General features: G+C 43.9%; 1 protein-coding gene across 1 annotated transcript in view; it reads left to right on the top strand.

The window, feature by feature from the left end:
* Window positions 1–19,977, top strand: part of RRP15 (ribosomal RNA processing 15 homolog) — a 45,183-nt gene extending 25,206 nt beyond the window's left edge. The window contains exon 5 of the mRNA XM_082252626.1: window positions 18,845–19,977. Coding sequence (XP_082108752.1) covers window positions 18,845–19,006 — 162 coding nt within the window. The 3' untranslated portion in view covers window positions 19,007–19,977. The remainder of the gene's footprint in view (window positions 1–18,844) is intronic.
* Window positions 19,978–24,988: the final 5,011 nt, after the last annotated feature.

Here is a 24,988-nt window from a genome sequence, read left to right as displayed (position 1 = left end):
GGAGAGAGAGGACAGGAAGTGAGGGGAAATCTCCCCCTAGGAAGGGAAATTTACTCCTGTAAGAGTTCTCATAGGAAAAAGGTGTCTCCACTGAAGCTTTATCACCAATCCTTGTTTCCACAACAACCCAAAATTTTCAAAACCCAATTGTCATAGGGACAGAAAGTGAGGTGAAATCTTCTGAACAGGGGTACAGACAGCAAAACAAATGGTACAGGGGTGATAACCATTCCCTATGCTATCCAAAAAACTAAAAGAAACTTAAAAATGATTCTTTTGGCTGGAGCTAAGATTAAAAAATTTGCCTGTTCCGACTTGCAAACAAATTTGACTTGAGAACAAACCTACAGTCCCTATCTTGTTTGTAACCCGGGGACCTCCTGTAATGGGTAATAAGTAGTATTGAAAATTTGTGTCTAGGTTTAGTTGTTCTTTAACCTGGTGTAACCCTTGTAATCAGAGTGGTTAAGGGACCCACCCCAAATCACTGAGGGGAGCTTTGTGACACTTTTTGTTAGATGTGTGTGCATTACTAGCTAGCAACCTGCAGGTGTCACTGTTGCCTTTTTAAATTGTACTGCTCAGTTGATGTGTATGTAAACCCGAACAATGAACGTTTCTGAATTGTTCCATTTAGGTCCGTTGAATATACTATTGAAAACTTTTTTTTTTTTTTTTGCTTTCAGTGTTATATTTAATCCTTTAAATAGTTTAAGTAGACGTTGAAACCTCATGCATGGTCTCCTTTGTTAGTTTACTTGGAAAACAAAAATAGACTTGTAGAGGAGGAAAAAACCTGGTGGTGAACTTGCCTTTCCCCCTAATTCCATAATGCAGGGGGCGAGTATCTTATCGATTTGTTCTTGATTTGCTCACGCAAATACTGCCGGCCAGTAACTCTCCTGATCCATCATTTCGCTTCCCTACACAGATTAACACAGGAAAGCTATATTTTGAGTCCATTCATAGATCTGAAATGGGGGGGGGGGGTTCTCTGAACCCTGAAATGCAAGGGCAGTTTTATATTTTGAACTAATAGTTTAATTTAGACTCACTTATACTTTGGTCCAGGGCTCCATCCTTTAGTGCATGTTCTGCACTACATGGAGCAGATTGAGGTTAAAGTGGTTGTAAACCTCAGACATGAAATATGAGAATGTATATCCCTCTATAGTGTGTCCTTGTCTCAATCCAGAGCACTAGGTGTAATTTCTGTTTGCTACTTCGCTCCTCTATCTGCATAAATCACTTCTGACAAGATTTCCTGACACCAAGAGAAAAAAGATGACTGGAGGGAGCTCCAGCACACAGCCTGAGCTCTGCAGAGTGTCATTTCAGCTCTCCGCCCCCTATTTTCCCAAAACTCAGTCAGTTGTATAAATTCTGCACTTAAAAGGAAAAGATAAGAGAAGATTGCAGATAAACAGGTACAACTTGTATAGGGGGATTTTTTTTTTTTCATCTGTGTATCACCTCAGGTCAGTCACTTCACTGGGTATACAGTATCTCACAAAAGTGAGTACACCCCTCACTTTTTTGGAAATATTTTATTATATCTTTTCATGTGACAACACTGAAGAAATTACACTTTGCTACAATGTAAAGTAGTGAGTGTACAGCTTGTATAACAGTGTAAATTTGCTGTCCCCTCAAAATAACTCAACACACAGCCATTAATGTCTAAACTGCTAGCAACAAAAGTGAGTACACCCCTAAGTGAAAATGTCCAAATTGGGCCAAATTAGCCATTTTTCCTCCCCGGTGTCATGTGACTCGTTAGTGTTGCAAGGTCTCAGGTGTGAATGAGGAGCAGGTGTGCTAAAATTGGTGTTGTCGCTCTCACTCTCGTACTGGTCACTGGAAGTTCAACATGGCACCTCATGGCAAAGAACTCTGAGGTTCTGAAAAAAAATTGTTGTATTACATAAGACTGCCTAGGCTATAAGATGATTGCCAAGACCCTGAAACTGAGCTGCAGCACTGTGGCCAAGACCATACAGCAGTTTAACAGGACAGGTTCCACTCCGAACAGGACTCGCCATGGTTGATCAAAGCAGTTGAGTTCACGTGCTCAGTGTCATATCCAGAGCTTGTCTTTGGGAAATAGACGTATGAGTGCTGCCAGCATTGCTGTAGAGATTGAAGGGGTGGAGGGGTCAGCCTGTCAGTAAATGAGGAAAGTGAGAAAGGTTGGTAATGGCGCAAATGGAGCATCCCACCCCCCACACACACCTGTACTCTATCAGAGTCCACCATCAAGTAGATACAGGAAGAGTCCTTTGTATTGCATTAGCACATCCATCCCAGCTAGGAGTGTTGTCTCCAAGGGTTGGAGAGGCTGCATTCACCCCTTTTCTATGGATAGTGTAGGACCCACTGATAATGGGGTACTTTGACGCAGTGGTGGGCTTGAGCACGATATGGCCATATGGTGGGACTAAACCCCCATTTTTATTTATGGATTGTCTCCATATTGAATAGTCATTTCTTTTGCATGGTTGCGCTATTCTTTTTTAATGGTAATGGCGCTAACCTGATTTTTGTGTATATTGCAAAAGATCCCGTATATAAATGTGAGTAGTGATTACCATAACAGGTAAAGAAAATAATTTATGATAAAAAATCAAGGTGATCATAAAAGTGCAAGTGTCAAAGTTCAGGATCTATATATTGGGCTTTGTAATGTATGCCCCAAACAAGTGCTTTAGTGGTGGATATAAATGTGCAAACATCCAATATAAGTGCGTTTTATTATTGACAAATAGATAGTGCAGGTATTAATAATAAAAGTAATAGAGTAAAAAAGTTTTTGTCCATAAAACTTCAAAACTAAATTGTGCCAAAGTGGTGCTAGTGCAAGAATTGGTGATAAAGATCACTGAAGCTGTGATCTAAGAATGGCTGTGCATATAAAAGGACACTAGGTGTCGCAATCACCCCTTTAGATGGCACACTACAAAAGCAGGCTGTATTATTCACAGATACACCAAGTAGAGGCAAAATGGTAGTCTTAGGATGGGCAAACCTCAGGGGATCCTCCAGGTGTGGGTCCGATCTAGGTGCTCAAGGACAAAAAAGGCCTCATGGTGTAGTATATCTCATACATATCAAGGCAAGTGTAGTCAGACTCCCGTTTTGGGCTGATCAGATTCAGTATCGGATGCAGATGCCGGACGCTGAAGCTCCTTCCGCGTTCCACGGCTCCAAACTTCAAAAACCGGAAGTGACATTGACGTACAGACTCCGTCCTACGCGTTTCATCATCAGACGTCTACTGGAGCGGCGTCAGCCTGTCAGTGCTCAGACCATACACTGCACACTGCATCAAATTGGTCTGCATGGCTTTCGTCCCAGAAGGAAGCCTCTTCTAAAGATGATGCGCAAGAGGGGGGGTTCAGGTTTACAAGGTTAGTTCACCTTTTCATGTTTTCATAAAGGTGATCTTACATTTGCATGCATTTCTACTATAGTTGGGATTGGAAAGCACATTGCATATTTTTTTCTACTTATAGCACAGCCATAATGCTTTCACTTTAAGGTGATTTCTACATTCTCCCCCCCCCCCCCCCCCCCCCCTAGAGTTCTGATTAAAGTGATCTTCTTATGTCAATGGCCTTTCCAGCTGTAAACAACACACAGGCAGACCCATGCAGGCGCTGCGAGCCATGTGCATCAAACAGAACGTGCTGTGAATGTCCTCTTAAAAAGTGCACATTAGGTAAATGGGTTTCGGTTTAGCTGGTTTGGCACAGGGAGAGCCCCCCCCCCCCATGAGCTCATGCTTCTAATAATGGACCCGTATATTCTCTTAGCTCCTGCTAATCTCCGTCCAAGCTTTCCCCCTGGAAGACGTTTGTGTGGTTTCTCTTCAGTAATAGATGAGATTTAAACAAAATAAATGTTCTCCTGATGGGCGGCGGTTACGGCGCGTCCAGAGCCCGCGGTATCTGTGTGCCGGTGCTTGCAGTTTGATGTGAGCGCACAGAGGCGGAAAGCACTTGGCCCAGTTTCTACCTTTTTGCAATTTTTTTTTGTTTCCCTCCTCCTTCAGCTTAAGTGCTTTTGCTGTGCCAGCACACTGCGTTTGATCCAATTACCACATAAACATTGTGTCATATGGTTTTTGTTTGTGTGTATTCTGGCCACGGTGAAACTTACTTCATTGGTGAATGTCTTGTACCTTTCGCTAAAAGAACTCCGGACTACATACAGCTTTGTACAGACTCCAGAGAGGGGACTGTTGCAGTGATTGAATACAGTAGTCTATGCAGCCTTTTTTTTGCATCCTTGAAAACTGCTGATTATACAGTGCCTCGAAAAAGTATTCATACCCCTTGAAACTTTCCACATTTTGTCATGTTACAACCAAAAACGTAAATGTGTTTGTTGGGGTTTTATGTGATAGACCAACACAAAGTGGCACATAGTTAAGTGGAAGAAAAATGATGAATGGTTTTCAAAATGATTTTACAAATATCTGAAAAGTGTGGCGTGCATTTGTATTCAGCCCCCTTTACTCTGAAACCCCTAACTAAAATCTAGTGGAACCAATTGCCTTCAGAAGTCACCTAGATAGTAAATAGAGTCCACTTGTGTGTAATTCTCAATGTAAATGCAGCTGTCCTGTGAAGCCCTCAGAGGTTTGTTAGGGAACCTTAGTAAACAAATGAAGGCCAAAGAACACACCAGACAGGCCAGGGATAAAGTTGTGGAGAAGGTTAAAGCAGGGTTAGTTTTATAAAAAAAAATATCCCAAGCTTTCAACATCTCACAGAGCACTGTTCAATTAATCTAAAAATGGAAAGAGTATGGCACAACTGCAAACATACCAAGACATGGCCGTCCACCTAAACCGACAGGCCGGGCAAGGAGAGCATTAATCAGAGAAGCAGCCAAGAGGCCCATGGTAACTGGAGGAGTTGCAGAGAGCCACAGCTCAGGTGGGAAATACTTTCCACAGGACATAGGACAAATAGTTGTGCACTCCACAAATCTGCCCTTTTTGGAAGAGTGGCAAGAAGAAAAAATTTAACTTTTTATCCTAAAAACAAAACGCTATTTGTGGCTGAAAACTAACACTGCACATCACCCTGAACACACCATCCCCACCGTGAAACATGGTGGTGGCAGCATCATCATGTTGTAGGAATGCTTTTCTTCAGCACGGACATGAAAAGCTGGTCAGAGTTGATGGGAAGATGGATGGTGCCAAATACAGGGCAATCTTAGAAGAAAACCTGTTAGAGTCTGCAAAAGACTTGAGACTGGGGCAGAGGTTCACCTTCCAGCAGGACAACGACCCTAAACATACAGCCAGAGCTACAATGGAATGGTTTAGAGCAAAGCATATTCATGTGTTAGAATGGCCAATCAAAGTCCAGACCTGTTCTTCACTTCTCATCCCCACACACTACCATTCTGTCACAAATGGCCAGTTTATGAAAGTCTGGAGAGCTCACTGGTGGATACACTGAAATATCTCCGTCCCAGATTCTCCAGCTCAGGTGGAGAACCTGGGGGAGAAGCCTGTGCCATTAGAGGAAGAAGACTAATATAAATTTTATATATTCTAATAAAATATTGCAAAATTACAGGCAGCGCACCTCCTCTGGGAACTGAAGTTCTTGGCCTCATAAACAGGCTGCAAAGGAGATAATATTCTGCTGAGAACGTCTGTTTAATAAATGTACACCTTTTATAAAGAATTGCCTCCAGGTTTATCTACAAATTGAAGATAATTCTTTTGATTAAGATCAACTCTAAGGCATGGCATAGACAGTTAATTTTCTGCTGATTCCGCCATCCACACATGGGTCAATGGAGGAACCCGCTCCACTGTGCCATCGTATTCTGAAAGTGGGACTCCTCTACTGTCAGAGTTTATTGATCATTGGATCAACTTCTGTTGTGCGGGAAGAGCCATAGATTGTTGGAAATTTGTCCTGTCCCTGCTGAACTGGCCACATTTTTACCCATCTATGGGCAGTTTATCTTGGTGAACAGCTTATCTTGGTGTGACAGGTAGAGTACCCGTGTCTGTATGCTATGTAACCTGTCACTGGTTATCAAGGATGCTAGCAGCTTATAGCAACCAGTGACCCTGACAGTGGGTGGAGCCTAAGGGCTTGTTCATATGGAATGGTCTGGTGGTGGTAAAAGCATAGTTAAGCTGCGATTTTGCCACCCCACTTCCCTTGACTACCAACCTAAATATAAATGTGCACTCTAGGCTGTACACTTGCCACAAAGTACATATTAAACTCAGTGAATGTGACTGCACTGCAATTGCCCATCAACTGTGTGCAATGTATGCCAACCCAGCACGCCACATTTGCATTTTGAGGATTACATCAGGTGGTGAGAACCTATTGCCTCCTCACTGCCTGTCAAATGTCCTCTAAAAAAATGATCCAACACAGATCGCTTTTGAGGGGTGGCAATAATAGCTGCACCTCTGAACGAGCCCTAATTATTAACCTGGGGACTGATTTCCTATCAGGTCCACTCTCCCCTTGTAATTCAATTGTCAATAGCATGCGGTCTAATTGGCTAAGGAATCTGCCTGCTGTCAGCCACAAAGGGAGTGGACTGAATGGGGAACTAGTATATGAATTCCCCAAAGGGAGTGGACTGAATAGGGAACTAGTATATGAATTCCCCATCAGATTCATCTGAGGATAGAGTTGCCCATATGAACACACCGGCCTTAGCGTGTCTCCAATGTCGTTGCCCCAAATTCATGTACCGAGTTCCAACCAATGCAAATCTGTTGCCTGCCCTAACATTTGTCATTTGGAGGCATGGTGAAAGAGAGTCATCGACATGTATTAATTCCCTTGATTGGGTCACCTACAGTATAAAGCTGCAAACAAAATTGAAATTATTTGGATTTAGAATTTTGATCACAGTATAAGAAAGATCCCAACTAGGCCTTTCTGAGTTCAGTTCATGTATAATAATCTCCTTTTAGTTTTTTCATTGATGCCCCTGCTCCCCATCTGAAAAAAGCCAGCAATGAGACTGATAGGAGACCCATTCCATCGCCGGTGATCCTTTTCATTCACATAGTAATAATGTGAACAGTTAGGGACAGATGCTGTGGGTGTAATCGACTGTCAGACCATAGTCACAGAATAATTCAGGAGCCTGACACCAGAACCAGTGAGGTGCAGAGGAAGTTTTAGGAATAGCTCCAATGCCCCAGCCCAGCTGAGGCCAGCAGAGACCTGACATTGAAGTTTACAGGGCTTGGTGGCTACAGCTATGCGCTCACAGTTAGCAGAAACCGCAGCAGGAGTCAGCAGATTCCTACAACCGCTATTTGCACCAATGCTGGTCTCTCGTGCAAATGCTGCCTTAATGTGAACCTGTTGCTTTGCCCAGCATAGACAACAAGCACATGCCTGCTTTGAATTTTTTAAACAAAGAAAATTGTGATCAAAAGTAAAAAAATAAAAATGCATGCAGAAGGTCTCGATACTTCCCGCAGTATAGACAGCTGAGGTGGTATGCAAAATGTCCAGAAGAACCTGTCCCAACTCTTCCTGAGCCTTCACATTGGCCTCTCGTCTGTGAAATATGCAGTATAACACCATGCATATTCTGTGCCTTATTTGGTTAAAAGACAAAAACGATTGGCCAGCGATCTGAAACGATGGTGAGAAATCGGTGAGCGCTCTTGAAATAAAGCCCAACTATAGGCAAAGAAAACGTTTTCACATACAGTGGGGCTGTGCCCGTACTGCACAGGTTAAATACTTGTTTTGTCTAGGGGTGAGGAGAGAGCCTATACTCACCTGATCCTTTGTTCCACCAGAAAACCGCACTCCCCCATGGTCCAGTGGTGGACTGTTCCTGGTCTGTAGAGCCTACTAGGGCTTGATGATGTCAGGAACAGTCCACAACTCAATACTGGTGGGACACGGGGGGTGCCTGGACCAGTCCTTTGCCTGGAGAATTGGAGATTTAGGTAAGTAAATCTCCTTTCTCCTTTACTCTAGACAAAAACAAGCAGTTAACCTGCGCAGTGCGGGCACAGCCCCACTCTATGGGAAAACTTTTTTTATATTTTTTTTATTTTGCCCGGAGATGGGCTTTTACATAGTATTGTACGTTACACATTTACACAGCCTGGTTAAAGCTGGTGCACGCAATATGTGTTCCTATGACCAGGCTTTCTTTTTCTCCACACATTTTCAGGCTACTAAACCCCCCCCCCCCCCCATTTTACATTAAAATGTATTATATATATTTTTTTTTTTTTTCACATACCAAAAATTGGCCTTTCATGGAGCCCTCATCTTTGCATCTTTTTAGCTTGGAGATGGATGTTTGCACTCATAGTATTTTTCTAAAATGCTGTTTACACGCTGTTCATATTTTTTTAGCACAAGCCATAAGCTTGTGATGAATATTTGCTTTATGTTCCCCGAACCCCCCCCCCCCCCTGCTCCTGGTGAAATGGAGAAGGTTTGTGTGCCCATATGGAATTCATTATATTTGGGCTAAAAGCCAGCACAGTTCCCTTTCATATCTCCCACTGTTTATCAAGGTATTGCTTTATCCTTGTTCAACCCACTGATATATATTTTTTTTTTTGTCATTGTGTTTTTTTTTTTTTTTTTACCCTCGTTCTGGTTCCCGGGGCAGCGACGCTTAATTTACTGCCGGTCCTCGGGGAGATGTAGACCAGATCAAACACATACGTTTTTGCTGGCCAGCGTCCTGAGCTCTGAAAATCAAATTTGTGGCTTTATGAAGTCACTTCCAAAGAGAAGAGTTATAGATCTACCTAAACAACGAGGGTTTTTCGTGTCATGCGATGGTTGTGTTTGAAACGAGGCCCAGGTCTCCTGTTGCTCATTTAGTTGATGTTTTGGTTTGTAGCTACCGAGAAACATGTCATCAGATTAAGTTTTCTGTTTATCTGAATTGGAGCAGAATGTGGGTCGCCCCAACCCCCCCCCAGCTCTGTTTGTTAGGTTCCACATCGGCAGATGGTTTTAAAGGACCACTCCAGATTGTAAAATCATTAGGCCTTCTTCACTTCCACCTTTGTAAAGAGGATGCACCCCAAATTACAAGGTCCAGGCCATTCAGGCTTCCAGTGCTGCATCATGGAAGGAAGCAAAGGGGGGGAAGAGTAGAAGGAAGAACTGGGCGGGCCACTGTGCTCTGGCTGGGTGCTTAAAGAGCCGTATCCCAGATGGTAAAAGCAAAACCTCAATTCTGTAAAGCAAGTGTCTCCAAACTGCAGCCTGCGAGCCGGATGTGGCCTTTTGCTTGCCTTTTTCTGGTCCTTGAGGGAGCCTTCTATTCTCTAACACTGATGATGGGGCACTATTTTTTATTTTTTTTGCTGAACAGGCATTTTTAACTGCAAGCAAACTGCAAGTTTTGCTCATGATTGCAAGGATGTCCAATTGGCTTCAAAAAAGCGATTTTTGACAGTTGGTGCTGCCTGGCAACTCAATAAGACGCATTAAATTGGCTGTGATACTAAGCACCACAGCATGTGTACAGCCCCTTCCAGCTGTATGGTAGGTTTTAGATGGGTATTTAAGGGGGGGGGGGTCAGTAAAATGGTGGCTCAACTGCTTGTTTTCTTGCCTTGCTATGAGGGCACTTGTGCGTGCTCAGCCCCGCCCCTGCTCTCTTCACAGGCTGCCTATCTCTCCAATGAGAGGAGAGAGACCTGGATTGAGATGAGGGCTCAGGTAAATATTTAGGGGGTGCTTGGGGGGAGCTACATGCAGAAGGTTTTTTCTCTTAATGCGGAGAATGCATTAAGATAAAAAAAACTTCTGCCTTTAGAACCATTATAAAGGATGAGTGCACTTTTTTCCTATTGCCCCTTTATCGTGACCAAACTAATACATACATGCCTCAATCTGATGGTCGTGGTCGGTATTTGTTTACATCTATTGCTGCAATTCTTGCTGTCTTGGCCCTGCCTGCACACTACTGCCCCATACACTACTGTGGGGTGGGGTTGTGTCCTGAGATGAAGGGACTGTAATACGCAGACAAGACTAGGATAAAAACCGACCTTGAAAGCCACCGATGTTGGCTCGAGGCAAGTATGCATCTGTGGAGGGGAATAAAAACAGAAAAAATTCCCTGCTCAATTCACCAACCAGTTTGCTTACCAACCAAATTAATCTGTCTTAACAGTGTGCCTTAAAAACGGGTTTAGTTAGCACACATTTGCAAACGCATGTGTAAGCTGCAAGGCCACTTCACTGCATGTGATGGGATCGGTTAGGTCAAGGTAAAGGGGTATAAAGGGAGAACACGCTTTGTTTTAAAGTGAACTTATTCTTTAAAGTGACCATGTCAGCTCAGGGTCACTTTGTATGTACAGGTACTATATATATATATATATATAGAAGAGGCTGTGTATACTTTTATTGAACAAAATCTTGAAGCAACCATGGTGGCCCTTTGCTTGCCCTTTTCTGGCCATTAAAGGAAGCATTCCATCCACTGACACAAATGCTGGGGCACTATTTCTCCCACTAAAACCATTGATGGGCCATTGTTTTCTCCCACTGACACCAGGGTGTATTCTAATTCCACTGGCCACAGTCCAGCCCCCCTAAAGACTGGAGGACAGTTAATTGGCCCTTTTGTTTAGAAAGTTTGGAGACCCCCCTGCTATAAAGCAAAGTCATATTTGACTTACTTGGAATTAAGGCTGTTGGGATTGTAGCAGTAATTAAAGTTGAATGCAGTTCACTAAAGCTTTCATGTAAAAGAAAAAATGTAACAAATTAAAAAAATTACCTTGTAAAAGTGGCAATGATCTCATTATAACCTGTGCAGAGCTATAGGAGGGATCCAGCAGGCCCCATCCACTACAGGCTGTCTGCAGAAAGCTACAGGAGGGGGCGGAGACCAGACCAGTCACCCTGCGCAAGGAGAGAGAGCAGCACTGAGCGGTCTTTATTACAGGAAGCTCCTACATAGTTTCATGCTGGATTACTGCACAGATCTGGAAAAAATACACAGCATAAGCACGTCTGCTGCATTTGGACAATAATTGCATTTAGGGCTAGGTTCACACTAGAATGGATTACAATCTGTGCATGTTTCCCGTAAAGCATTTAAAACACGATCTGCAGCGTGTGTCAGTGTTAAATTGACACCCCAAATGCAGGTTGCAAATGCAGTACTTTTGCCTGCAATGGATCACATGGTATAAATGGAAAAAAAAAAAACCCTGTAAGACAAAGGCATAATGAGTTAGTATGCATTGCATACTAACTGCTTATGAAATACTTACCTTAGAACGAAGCCCCGACATGGACCTCCGGACACCGGTGTGGGAGCGGACATGCTCCCTCAGCGTCTCTTCCGGGTACGGCGGCTCCGGCGCTGTGAGTGGCCGGAGCCGCAATGACCTCATTCCCGTGCATGCGCACGGGAGTGTCACGTTCCCGGCAAGGAACTCTGAAGGTCCGCCGGACCTTCAGAGCACATGCGCCGCTAGCATCAGCGGCTGCATGCAGGGCAAATATCTCCTAAACCGTACAGGTTTAGGAGATATTAATTGTACCTACAAGTAAGCCTTATTATAGGCTTACCTGTAGATAAGTCACAAAAATAAGTATACTACCGCTGTAACACTTCCCCACTTTATAAAAGAAAAAAAAGGTTTTTTTTGTCTCTACATACACCTGAAGTGGTTATAAAGTTTTTTCCCTAAAATAAAAAGTTATACTTCCCTGCTCTGTGTAATAGTAATGGGATCCCCCACTAGCAATCTTAGCTCCCTCTTTGTGTGAGTGCCCTCATAGCAAGCTAGGTGCTATGGGGGCACTCATGCAGGCATGCTACCAAGCTGGGCTGTGTGCGTCTATAGACACAGCGCAGCTCAGTCTCGCCCCTGCTCTCTCCTCTTATGATTTAATTGACAGCATCAGGAGCCAATGGCTTCCGCTGCTGCCCCTGTGTCCTGTGGGAAGAGGAAAAAGGGAGAACCCAGGTATGTTTTTGGCGATACAACTACTGGGACATTTTTTATCCTAATGCAGGGAATGCATTAAGGTAAAAAATATCTGGCCTTTAGGCCTGGTTCACACCTATGCAGTTTGCGTTTGATCGAATTATTTTTGTCTTTTGTGGCGCATTTTGCGTGTCTGCACGCGCGTTTTTTTAAGGCTTTTTTTTTGCAGCGTCTCCATTGAAGTGTTATGCACCGTTTTACATTTAAGAAAAGTCCCTGACCATTTCCAAAAACACAGCAGCAGAAAAAAAGCATAGATTTGAATGTGTCCCATAGGAAACTATGTTAAATGGACTTGTAGTGCATTTCTGCAAAAAGCACCAAAAGACACACAGGTGTGAACCAGGCCTTGGAACCGCTTTATTCTTGCTGATGGTTAAAAAAAAAAATAAAAAAACAATTTGCATCTCCATTTATTTAAGCCTCGGTCAGGGCACTGTGCCTGATCATGTCCATGGGTGGTCTTTCAATAATTGTTTTCAGTACTGGTAGGTAAATAGGATTATATTGGAGACGAGCGCGGCGGTCCTTAACATTCCACGGACACTAAGGATGTTCTTGACCCAGTGCTGTGAATAGGCAAGGATTATATTGATGATCCCGGTTATTTACACACTGCTTGTATGTGAATCCCATAAATAGACCTTTCAGCCTGACACAGCTAAACAAATACACTTCATTGTATTGTGTGGTCTGCCCAGACTATTCCCCTCCTTAAAGAAGAACTCCAGCTTAATTATAAATAGGGTTTTGTTTGGTTGTTTTTAGTGGTTCAATACAATGAAAGGAACGTTCACCAAATAAAAAAAAAATCAATTATTGGCAAGCTTCGTGAGTGATTTGCAAATCTTTATATTGGAGAGGGAAAAAAAGTAAAATGGCGAGTTTAAAAGCATTTTCTGTTAGCAATATTTCCAAGAGCCAGTCAGTTACTGAATATGGCCACATGGTGGTGCTGTTGTACTCCATATGATCTCTTTATAACACCATATTAGCTGAACAGCTCTGGCACGCTGTGTATATTTTGTAGATGGACAGTCTAATATGGGACTAGATGGGATTTGCAGATGGCATGTTTCACTGGCCATGCTGTACAACCTGGGTGTATTCAGACACCCAAGTACAGATCTCCTTTAAGGAAGTGTGGTGTTCTTTCAATACTTTCTTCATCATCTTAGGGCACTTTTCTGTTCTATCACTGCACAGTACTGGGCACTCAATGTATATTGTGTTAAAACAGGCCAGCCAGCCAATGTGCCACAACAGATGAAAATAATTCACCTGCATCATGTATCTATGTAGTGTGTGGTGTGTTGCCAGCTACTGTGGATTAGGGTCCCCACTTCACACTTGGATCAGTTTCTAAAAAACAATCTTGCAGGGGGTTGCTTTTCAGAGTTGCTATCAGATTTTCAAGAATTTTTTAATTTTTTTTTTTTTGGCTGAACATCAAAGCAAGCCATGGGTTTTGCTTGTGAATGCGGAGAGGTCCTATTGGCTTGAATAGACAAGTTTGACAGGTGGTGCTGCCTGTTGACTTGATAAGCCACATTAAATTGGCAGATTGTGGCTCAGCAAATTGTTCCCTCTGTCCAATGAGGAGAGAGAGCCACTGCTCTCATGCAGATCACTGGATCGAGATGGGGCTCAGGTACATATTGAGGGGGAACGGGGGGGGGGCTACATGCAGAAGGTTTTTTAGCCTAATGCAGAACATTAAGGTAAAAAAAAAAAACCTTTGCCTTTAGAACCATTGTAAAGGATAAATGCACTTTAAAACAGTGCACTTATTCCTTTTGCCCCTTTATCCTGACCTAAACTAATACATACATGCCTCAATCTGACGGTCGTGGTCGGTATTTGTTTACATCCATTGCTGCAAGCCTTGCTGTCTTGGCCGCGCCTGCACACTACTCCCCCATACACTACTGTAGGGTCGTGTCCTGAGATAAAGGGGACTGTAATATGCATGCAAGACCAGGATGTAAACAGACATTGGAAGCCACCACTGTTGGATTGAGGTAAGTATGCATCTGTGGAGGGGGAGATGAGGGCACTTTGTTTTAAAGTGAACTTATTCTTTAACCACTTCTGGACTGGAAGGTTAACCCCCCCCCCCCAACCTTTTAAGACCAGGCCATTTTCTCTTTCGTTCATTGACAGACACAGCTCCTGGTATTCAGAATCATTGGGTTATACTGCCCCCTACAGGAGTAGGACACTAGGCAGGAAAGAATTCTGGATGCACCCATGGGCAGTCCCAGGGGGAATACTTTCTCTTTCTGCTATAGCCTTTCAGTTTTTTTTTTTTTCTGTCTAGTCAGGAGTAAGGACCTAGTTCCTTGCTGGGATCTCTGGTCCTGGCAATTTTTTTCTTTTTAGATAAATGTTTCTCCTGGATTTTTCTTTCCTGTGAGATCTACAATCAATTGCCAGACTGGGCAACGGGCTGGATAATTTAGATCGAGTAGTCACCCCAGTCTGGCCAGCGCACGCAGACCTCAGCTCTGTGCTAGGTCGGCTGCGATATAGCCCCACTGGACAGGGCTGGCCTGTGAGTTAAACGCAAGGTCACATACGACCGGGTCACGGCCCGAGTCGCAGCATTCCTCCTGGCAGACAGCCCCCCCATTTTGATTCAGAGGAGTTCTTTCTGGAGTGGTGCCCACCTGGTTCCTGGTATGATGAGTAGTTGTCCCCCTGGAGGGTTTTGGGGTGGACGTGGGCCCCTCCTTGGGACAGTCAGACCCCTGGGTTCCCCTCCTTCTTGCCGAGTCCCTCCCCCTTGCCGAGTCCCTCCCCCCTCATCTGCCCCCTCCCCTCCACATATGTTGGGGCTGTTTTTGGGTGGACTGGCCACTGTTCCTGGGGTGGGGGCAGGGCACTTACTAGCAAAGGGGACCGGGGGGGGGTGTGCCGCTGGTGACCGAATGATCGACTGCAGGGGGGGGGGTTGTACCTGGTGGGGGCTTCTGCCAGGCCCACCCCCAATCCTGCCTGAATCTGTCTGAGGCCTGGTCTACCTCCCGGGTCCCTGTATGCCTCATGTTGCCGCCCTTTTGTTGTAGCCTTTGTATTCCTATATACTGCGGCCATGTTTATGTAGTCAGGCGGCCATTTTGCTGTGGTTTGCCTTTGAAAATAGAGACGGCCATGACAGTGGAGCCCTGTGGGCGGTCATTTTGACGGTGGGAGCCCTTCCCCCTCTCCATCCCATGGTGCTGACTCCTGGATCATTTTGCTTCCTGATCACCACATGTGTAGTGCATTATCCTGGTGTTTCTGCGGGTGGTGAGTCCTCCCTCTCTGCTGAGGATCGCCTGGGGCCTTGTGCCTGGCGACCGGGTGGTGCTGCCAGCAGGGTGGGGGATGTCCCTTTAGCAATTTTTTTTACACTTTTTGTGGGGTCCATTTGGTGACTCAATTGAGTCTTGAAGCATATTTTCCCACCTGAACCCCTCTCTGAGGCTCCGGGTCCTAACCATCCATCCATGCACTGACGGCGGTCCTGGAGTCCCTTGCGTCCCGGGTAGAGGTGGATTTTTTGGCGACGGGCTAGAAAAAAAGCGCCCCCCCCCCCTGCTTTCCCCTGCCCCCTCTGTCTCATCAAATCCTGAATCTGATTTGGCCGCTGTGGATGTGGGTCACCCGGCTGGGTCTGCAACCACGCGTCGGGAATTCTCTGATAGGATGATTCCTCCACGTCTGTGACCGCGCACAAAAAGGCCCCGGTGAATGCACTGATTGTATCTGTGTGTGAGACCCTAAAGATGGAGGATGAAGCTGCGGTGGAGGCGCAGGTACACTTTGGCACTTACAAGCTATCTAGAGCTGCAAAGGGTTTCTTTTCCCTGCCTATTTTTACAGAATTGTTGCAAAAGAGTGGGGACGATCAAAGCGTCCCAGTGGGGTTCCTAAATGCTTTACTAGGCGTTACCCCGATGAGGAGTCTCTTCCTAAAAAGTGGACTGTGCCACCGGTGGTGGACCCTGATTCCTGATTGAACAAGGCAACCATGATTCTGGTTGAAGAGTCCCCGGCTTTTAGGGATCCGGCTGACCTTAAGGCGAGGTCCGCAATATGTACACTCTGGCTAATTTGGCAATGAGGCAGTATTCACCATTTCTCTAGTGTTGCAAACTCTGAGTGGACTAAGCTCTTATGCCGTGACCTGGAAGGGGAACAGCTCCCCTCTGCCTTTGCCGAGCTGGTGGACCAGCTGGTCCAGGGGCTGCAGTTTATCTGTGACGCCTCTTTGAATGTGGCTCCCCTGATGACTCGCCTCTCTGTTTTGGCGGTGGTCCGTCGGCATATCTTTGACTAAGTGCTGGTCTGCTGACTCTTCTCTGCTTCTAAGAAGTTTTTCCGTCCCTTGGGGGTCGTAGTTTTTGCGCAATAGCGCCTCTTTGCCGTAGTATATACACGGCGGCTGGTCGGCAAGAAGTAAGGTGACCATGTCAGCTCAGTCACTTTATGTACAGGTACATTTCAAGGGTTTAACAGGTTGGTTGGGTCAAAAACTTGTTTCCCCCACTACACACAGTGGTTCCTCCCACTGGGCTTGTATGGGGTGACGTTGCAAATCTAAGCTGTGACACCACCAGCACTGGGGATTTGGGTTGTGGCGGCAGAGAGGCAATTGAGAGTTAAAAATGTGTTCTCTTATCTTTGCTTTAATTTTTACCGTGCATTGAATACCATTCTGGACTTTTTTTTTTAATAGTGGTGCAGGTTTCCAAACAGCTGGGGTCATGGGGCCAGCAGGGAGCAAATAAGCACTACTAACTTTATTAGGTTTAGTAAGAATGTGTTTAGGTAGTCAGCTTTTTTTTGAGTGTGGGGTGCCCCTAAAGTTGAACTCCTAGGAACATTTAAATGATCCCTAGCAAAGTGGCTGCACCCCCACACTGGAAGGGCTAATTGCTCATTTTTTGGGAGGGTTTTTTCTAGGGGAGAGGAGAAACAGTTTTCATACACCTGATTCTTCACTCCTCCGGCAGACAGCGCACCACCACAATCAGCCAGTGAACTGTCCTGCAATGTCTTCGCTTTCAGTGCAGGGCTAGGTCTCCTGCTCTGGTCTTGATGACATCAGGACTCTAAACTAGGGGTGCAAATGCTGCAAGGACTGCTCTACCAGTGGGGATGAGTAGACAGTTGGGTAAGTAAATCTCCTTTTCTTGTTCCTTTAGACCAGGGGTCTACAAACTTTCTAAACAAAGGGCCAATTGTTCTATCCTTTAGACTTTATATTGGCTGTACTGTGGCCAGTGAGAGTAGAAAATGTCCTGGTGTCAGTAACCGTGCCCCATTGTTGGGGCTCACGGGGAGGAATAGTGCCCTATTGTTGGGGGCCACTGGGAGGAATAGTGCCCCATTGTTGGGGGCCACTGGGAGGAATAGTGCCCCATTGTTGGGGGCCACTGGGAGGAATAGTGCCCCATTGTTGGGGACCGCTGGGAGGAAAAGTGCCCCATTGCTTGGGGACCGCTGGGAGGAAAAGTGCCCCATTGCTTGGAGACCACTGGCAGGAATAGTGCCCCATTGTTGGAGGGTCACTGGCAGGAATAGTGTCCAATCGTTAAAGGCAGTCAGAGGTATAGTTCCCCGATAAAGGCAAGCAAAGAGCCGCAGTGGGCACTGACGGGCATCACTAATGGGAACCGATTGGGCACGTTTTTTTTTTCTATGTTGTACTTTGCTGTAATCAGAGCACTGATGATCTGTGCCCTGATTACCTTTCCTGGACTTCCCTCTGAGGAGGAGCCGCCGATCGGCTCTCCTCACCACACACTCTGACAGTGTGAGGTGAGGCGCGCTGATAAATGGCATTTCCTCATTTACATGTGACCGGCTGTGATTGGACACAGTGGATCACATGGGTAAAGAGCCACGTCATTGGCTCTCTACCAAAATCAAGGCCGCGCCGCTTCCTAAGAACACGCGGGTGTGCGAGACCAGCTGTTCTGGGGCGCCGTCATATGATGATGTCCCAGAACGAGAGCCGCACCGCTCCGCCGTCTTTTGAGGTAACTCCACTTTCGTGGGGAGAGAAAATCTGCAAATAAAGAAAAAACAATATAGCATATACAATTGCAACACAAATCATATTATGATTGAATGTTATTAAAAATGACCTTTCCTTTTCAATCTGCAGCTGTTGTAATTTTCTGAAAATGCAATACGATATGGCAGCCTGGAGCTGTTCTGTACACAGAATGTATACTGACCATACCCCAGAAACATAATTTCCTGCTTGTGTGATTGGCTCACCAATTTCCCCAGAAGTCTGCCTAAGATAGAAGTCAGATTTCTAGCATCCCCTGAAACAAAAATGTCATTTTTGGTGGGATACTCCCAACAGGACCAGCATCTAAAGGGATGCAGGCCCAGCAGCTTTCCTCATTAGAGCCCTGCAGTTGCCACAGCTGCTAGATAATTATGAAACCACTCCAATTTGACCCACTCAGCACAGAGGAACAAACGATGATTTCTTCAGAATACCAAAAAGTAGAAATCTGCAACAAAGTTTGTTAAAATCCCTGCATTGTACAGAGATCACCCAGAGGGGAATGATTTTTTTCTCAACAAAAGTGGAGTTACTCTTTAATGAAATGCATAGGCAGCCATTGTGTGTTTTGTTCTATTACTTCAGTATTTCCAAGCCATTGATATAAAAGAAGCATGCACAGCATGTAGCTAGCTCAGTTGTCATTTAATATTGTGTCCTTGCCATATTGCGGTCGTAATATTTATCTCTGATGTTTGTTGTTCTTTAACAGAGTTAGTTTCTGTAATATTTATTCCTTAAATTTCTCTTTGCTTTATTTTCTCCAGAATTTTGTGAAATCAGAAGACACTTCAGAATGGAACATCCTGCGGGACGACTTTATGATGGGGGCATCCATGAAGGACTGGGACAAGAACAGCGAGGATGACGAGGCGGGCGCACAGGCCGGCGCGGGGGAGGAATATAGCGGAAGCGATTCAGATAGATAACGAAGTTCTGCGGAAGGGCTAAAGATAATTCCTTATCTGTGGAGCTGACTGGGATAAAGTCTTCATTCTGAGAATGCATGGCATTTTTCACATTTCACAAATACCATTTTTATATATTTATATGTAAAGAAACCAAACAAAAAAAAAAAAGATGGGAACTTTCATTCTCCTGGCCTTGGGAAGCCTTTAATCCTGAAATATTTTCCAAAATGTCTAATTTTTCAACTTATTTTTCCAAAACATCTTGTGCAGTCAAAACAGTGGCACCTGCCCAGTTCGGCGAAGGGAAGCGCCAGAGGTCACAAACTTTGCGTCCGTCACCCTGATGGATATCCTGGCTCAAAAGGCTTTGCCCGCGTTCTATTTCTCAGCCCCCTGCGCCTGACAGGAGCGTGGCCGTCTCTTCCGGCCCGTCACCTTGTGTGGTGTTTAGAATCTCTCCTCTTGCTGGCAGAGACGAGAGGCCCTGGCTGAGCTTGAAACAGATTCCAGCCCTGCTTTTGAAACCATTTCTGCTCGAAAATAACTACTTGGCTTTCATTAATGTCTCTCCAAGGTTAGCAAGAGCAGAAAACAGTTTAAGTATTCTTTATCAAAGGGTGCAGCGCAGCCCCTTCCAAAAAATATACCTTTCGGGGAGGTTGTAGGGGGGAGGTCAGTCTGTACATGTACAGTTGTCAGCTCAAATAAAAGACACGGCTACTGTGGATGGCAGAGGAATATGTCCATGTGTTTGTTGTGTGTTGGAGAGGGGCGAGTATAAAAGCAGCTACTGCTAGCGTTTGATATTAAATGCTGCTGAAACCCGCCTTGTTTTTCTGTATTTCTTTGAAGTTTTCATATTGAAATGGTTTGACCTATTTTCCTGATCGTTTAACATTCTTAAAGCGGAACTCTAGGTAGATATAAGACACAATTTAATGCAGCACTGTTGTCATTGGTACATCATTAAATGTATTTTTAAAATGCTAGCTAGCAGTGTAAGTGGCTGAATGTGACCTATTGTCCATGTACAGCCGGGCTGTGAGCATGAAAAAGCAGAACAAGAAGCCAGTCAGTTCATGTGCTGATAAGGGGGAGAATGCTGATAAAAGGAAAAAAAGAGTGACAGATAAGCTCATCATTGTTCTGCTTCTCCTTTCACTGTCCAGTTATCGGCTTTTGGTGAGTCCAGAATTATCTATACTAGGGATCAATCGATATTGTTTTTTTGTTGCCGATACCGATATTTTGCCCATCACATATCGGTATCAGCTGATATTTTGTACATCATATGTCAGGGTCTGAGACTGGTCTTCTCCTCCTCCAACGATTAGGTGGTGATGCTCATGTAAGCGTAAAATGATGTCACATAGCATACTTCTGTTTACAAATGTTATTGAATATGCCACTCACATATGTACAAATTAAAGATATAGGCAATTCCACGTTAGCAGATCTGTTGGCAGAACGGTATCTCTTACCTGCTTAACGTAAGTGACACCTGGGTGGTTCCGCTCCGTCCGGCATACGATCTCGGAGGTCACGTGCATGGTCATGCCCGGCGTGACCTCCAAGATCGTCATCGTATGCTGGATTGAGCGGTATCACCCGGGTGTCACTTACGGCAAGCGGCTGACGGATACTGATCAGCTAATGTGGAATTGATATACCTGTATCTTTAATTTGTACATATGTGAGTGGCATTTTCAATAACATTTGGAAACTGAATTATGCTCTGTGACATCATTTTACGCTTACATGAGCAATGTCGGCCACTTCCGGGGCCGATACAGATATATCGGCAAAAGTCAATATCACCCTTGCTGATAATCAGTCGATCCCTAATCTATACTCAGAGTGTGTGGAATTATTCTGGATAGGAAATTCCGCTAAAAAAAAAACAAAAGTACATCAGTGGAAATCTGGTTTAAAAATAAATATTTATGCAAAAGCTGGTTTTGTTGTGTTTTTTATTTATTTATTGAGGTTAGAAAAATATCAAAATGCTGGACTACTCACAAACTCAACTCCTCCTACACCACTCAACATCACCAGGACAACCATATCTCAGATCCTTAACCATGCATATGGTGAATGCAGCTAAGCTTTGTATCCCCTGTCATTGGTGAGCACCTGACCCCCCATTTATAAAAGAATGGCTACAACAGAATTAAAAGAATCGCCGAAATGGAAGAACTCATCCACCAAACCAGAGACACTCCCCAGAAATGTAACTTAACTTGGGCTACCTGGCAATACTTTACCACAGCACACTTATAACTTAACTCAGCATGCCCCCTAACTTCCAGCATGTGATGGAGGAGAAGGGTCACCCCCTACTTTTTCTCCCCCCACCTTCCCACTTATACCATCCAAACCCATTCTTATTCATACATTTTCTTTCCCCTTTTTTGTTTTCCCCTCCTCTTCTTTCTTCTTTTATCGCTACCCATATGTACATCACTTACATTTACCTAATTGCTCCTCGTAAAGGAATGGTGGAGAATCCCTGCAAATCACTATAACACACAAGGCAAAGGTTATGCACCCCTCTTCTGACCTAAACACCATAGAGGTGGGCATGGACTACCTCCGTTTCCAGAGACAGATCCCTTGGGGGTGTCCTCTAGGGAGACACATCGTCCAAATACCTTTCAGCACAACACAAGTAACCGAGGGATGATAGTGTACACCATGATACAGCCCAACTCAACTGTTGCTAATGATGTCTTGCACCGTCTTATGGTCGACTTACAACCTCCTAAAGGATGGCTCACTAACCTTTGTCATTGTAACATAAAAGGTTTATACTCGTTAGTTCTGTTAATACTATGTAACTTTCTTATTGTTAACAATCCTTGTTTGACTTTGATATAGACTGTATGTTTACTAAAATCTCAAATATGTTGAAATAAAAGTATCAAAATGAACAAAGATACAGAGAGTGCACCAACTGGCACTTGTCCATTACAAGGTTATGCACAAATGGTAAGAAGAAAGATATGCATATATATGACACAATATTATCGAACATAACTTTGACTATAACAAAAATGAGTACACAGTCATTGTATCAATATTGAGCCTTTAGAATGAGAAAAGAATAAGGGCACTGGGATTGGTCATACCATTTGTTCCATTTCTTGGTTTTTATATTTTAAAGTGCTATTAAACCTAAAAAAAAAAAAGTAATACTGTAATGAAGTGGGGGCTCCCCTTGAAATACGTCAGCTATAATAGACCCAAGTGGCTTTTTCCTTTGTAAGAAAATATGTGCATTGGACCTCACTTCTCTGGATTTGGGATTTGTTGATGAGCATACTTAAAACAGAAATATGGGAATCTGAGGTTTTGTAGAATATACAATATGATCTAAAAGAAGGGATGGGTCTCAACATATCATGGTTCAGGCGCTCAGCCCTCGTTAAAATTATCGTACTTCCCAGAATTCTTTATTTATTACTAACTATCCCTATTAACCTGCCAAATTCTTTTTTCTCCACGTACAAACGTGCTTGTTCGATATTTATTTGGAAAAATTCCACACCCCGCATCAAATATACCCGACTCACTCTTTCCAAACTGAAAGGAGAAGTTGGGTTACCTAATCTTTACAAATATTATCTGGCATGTCATTTAACTCGCATTGTAGATGAAAATGTCCATCACCAGAGGAAAGCATGGGTGGCACTAGAAAATGCCCAGTCTCCCATATCACTTCACGTATCGCCCTGGCTCCCACTTCAACGCCTTCCAAAACAACTTAAAGAAAACCCACTAATATGCCCATCACTACTATGTTTTCAAATCGCTTGCAAATTGATGACCTTTTCATCCTTAACCACAGTGAGCCGCAATCTGAATTTCCCTCCGGGCTTGACACATACATCTCTGTTAAGGGAATGGCCCCATAATGATGTTTTAGCATACCATTTCTTCAATAAGGGGAAATTCCTTTCATTATCCCAACTTGAATCTGTTTCCGCTACAGGTTCCTTTCCCTGGTGGAAATATAGGCAAATCAAGCACTTTTTTGATTCTCTGCTGTCTTGACATCAAGACTGCTTATGCATTTCAAAACTTTATGTACTAAAACCATGCCTCAATGCCACTTGATATCAATAATATACTCTCTCCTCACAGAAGCACCATACCATTGACACAGCAAGAAAAGCTTGGAAAAAGCTTCAGATCACCCTTTCTGATGATGATTGGGAAACTATTAATGAATATGCCCTCAAATGCTCTTTAAATAGCAATACAGGAAAATTCTTATAAAATGATATCCAGATGGTACAGAACCCAAAGCCCGGTACATACGTTTTATCGAACCTGCTCCAATCTATGCTGAAGATTTGGTCATGAAATAGGTACCATGCTACACATTTGGTGGAGCTGTGAACTTTTGCAACCATACTGGAGATCTATCCATGATATCATATCCCAAGTCACATCATACTCTCTTGACTATTCCCCAGCTCAATATTTGTTACATCACACCACCCTCCCTAAGCGAGAATACCTTAACCACCTCCCATCCGTGCTGTAGCCGAAGTACGGCTGCAGCGCGGACTCACATTTTCGGGAGGCCGTCTTTAAACAGCCTCCCAGACACGGGCTCCCTGCGCACTCCCGCGAGCGCGCATCGGGGAAAATCTGTGTCGGCCGTGTCTCTTGGACACAGCCGATCACAGATCGTGGTGAATGGCCAATCACAGCAGCCATTCACCACGTGATCGGACCGTTTACATTGTGATGTAAACATATGAGATCATCTCTCATCGCCAGCGCTCCTTCCTCACACAGACACTGCAATCAGTGCCGCCTCTCAGTGCCCAGCAGTGCCGCCTATCAGTGCGGCATATTAGTACCTCCTCATCAGTGCCCATAAGTGCCACCCCATCAGTGCACATCAGTGAAGGAAAAAAATGTATTTATTTTCAAAATTTACTCGCAGAAAATAAGAAAAACATTTTTTTTCAAAATTTGTAAAAAATAAAAAACCCAGAGATGATTAAATACCACCAGAAGAAAGCTCTATTTGTGTGAAAAAAAATGATAAAAATTTCATATGGGTACAGTGTAGCATGACCGCGCAATTGTCATTCAAAGTGTGAGAGCGCTGAAAGCTAAAAATTGGTCTGGATGGGAAGGGGGTTTAAGTGCACAGAAGGCAAGTGGTTAAATCACTCGCAATGCATATGGTAAATGCAGCACGCCTCTGTATCCCAATCTACAAGCTCTCAATGCGTACCCCAACAATAGTGGAATGGCTTGGGAGACAGAACAAAATTGAAGAGATGGAGGAGCTAATACATATTACACATAAGAGACAACATAAATCCACAGTTACATGGTCATGTTGGTCTCATTTCAAGAACACGGAGCAATACAGAGAATATGGGTAATCCATTTAATATTGGTTCTGAGTGCCGAGAAAATTCCAAGCCTATTAACTGCCACTTCCCCCTTTTTTTTTTTTCTTTCCCCATCCTTCTCCTCCATCCCCTCTCCACCACAGTGTTAATTTCGTCGACTAAAAGCGACTAAAACGTTTTCGTCGACTGACACAATTCAGATGACTAAAATACGACTAAAACTAAAATGGCATTTTAGTCTTAAGACTAAAATACGACTAAAACTAAAATGGCATTTTAGTCAAAAGACTATAACTAAAACTAAATTGAAATTTGCTGCCAAAAATTAACACTGGTGCATGCTCAAAGCATAAATAATAACATATTAGATTTTTCACTCCAGGACCAGCAGTAGTATATAATGAGTTTGGAAATTGTAGAGAAATGCTTAAATAATGCATTACAAATTACAATTGAACTACACCCATTTGATTATAGATGACTAAAATGAGTTTTAGTCGACTAAAATGTAGGGCGTTTTAGTCGACTAAAATGTAGGGCGTTTTAGTCGACTAAAATATACTGGAGTTTTAGTCGACTAAATAGGACTAAAACTAAAACACTTGCAGAAGACTAAAATAGG

This window comes from Pelophylax lessonae (assembly GCF_965119305.1).
Source record: "Pelophylax lessonae genome assembly, chromosome: 3".
In the NCBI taxonomy this organism is placed as follows: Eukaryota; Metazoa; Chordata; class Amphibia; order Anura; family Ranidae; genus Pelophylax; species Pelophylax lessonae.
The sequence above is the reverse complement of the archived record's forward strand: the minus strand, read 5'-3'. Positions and strand labels throughout refer to the sequence as shown.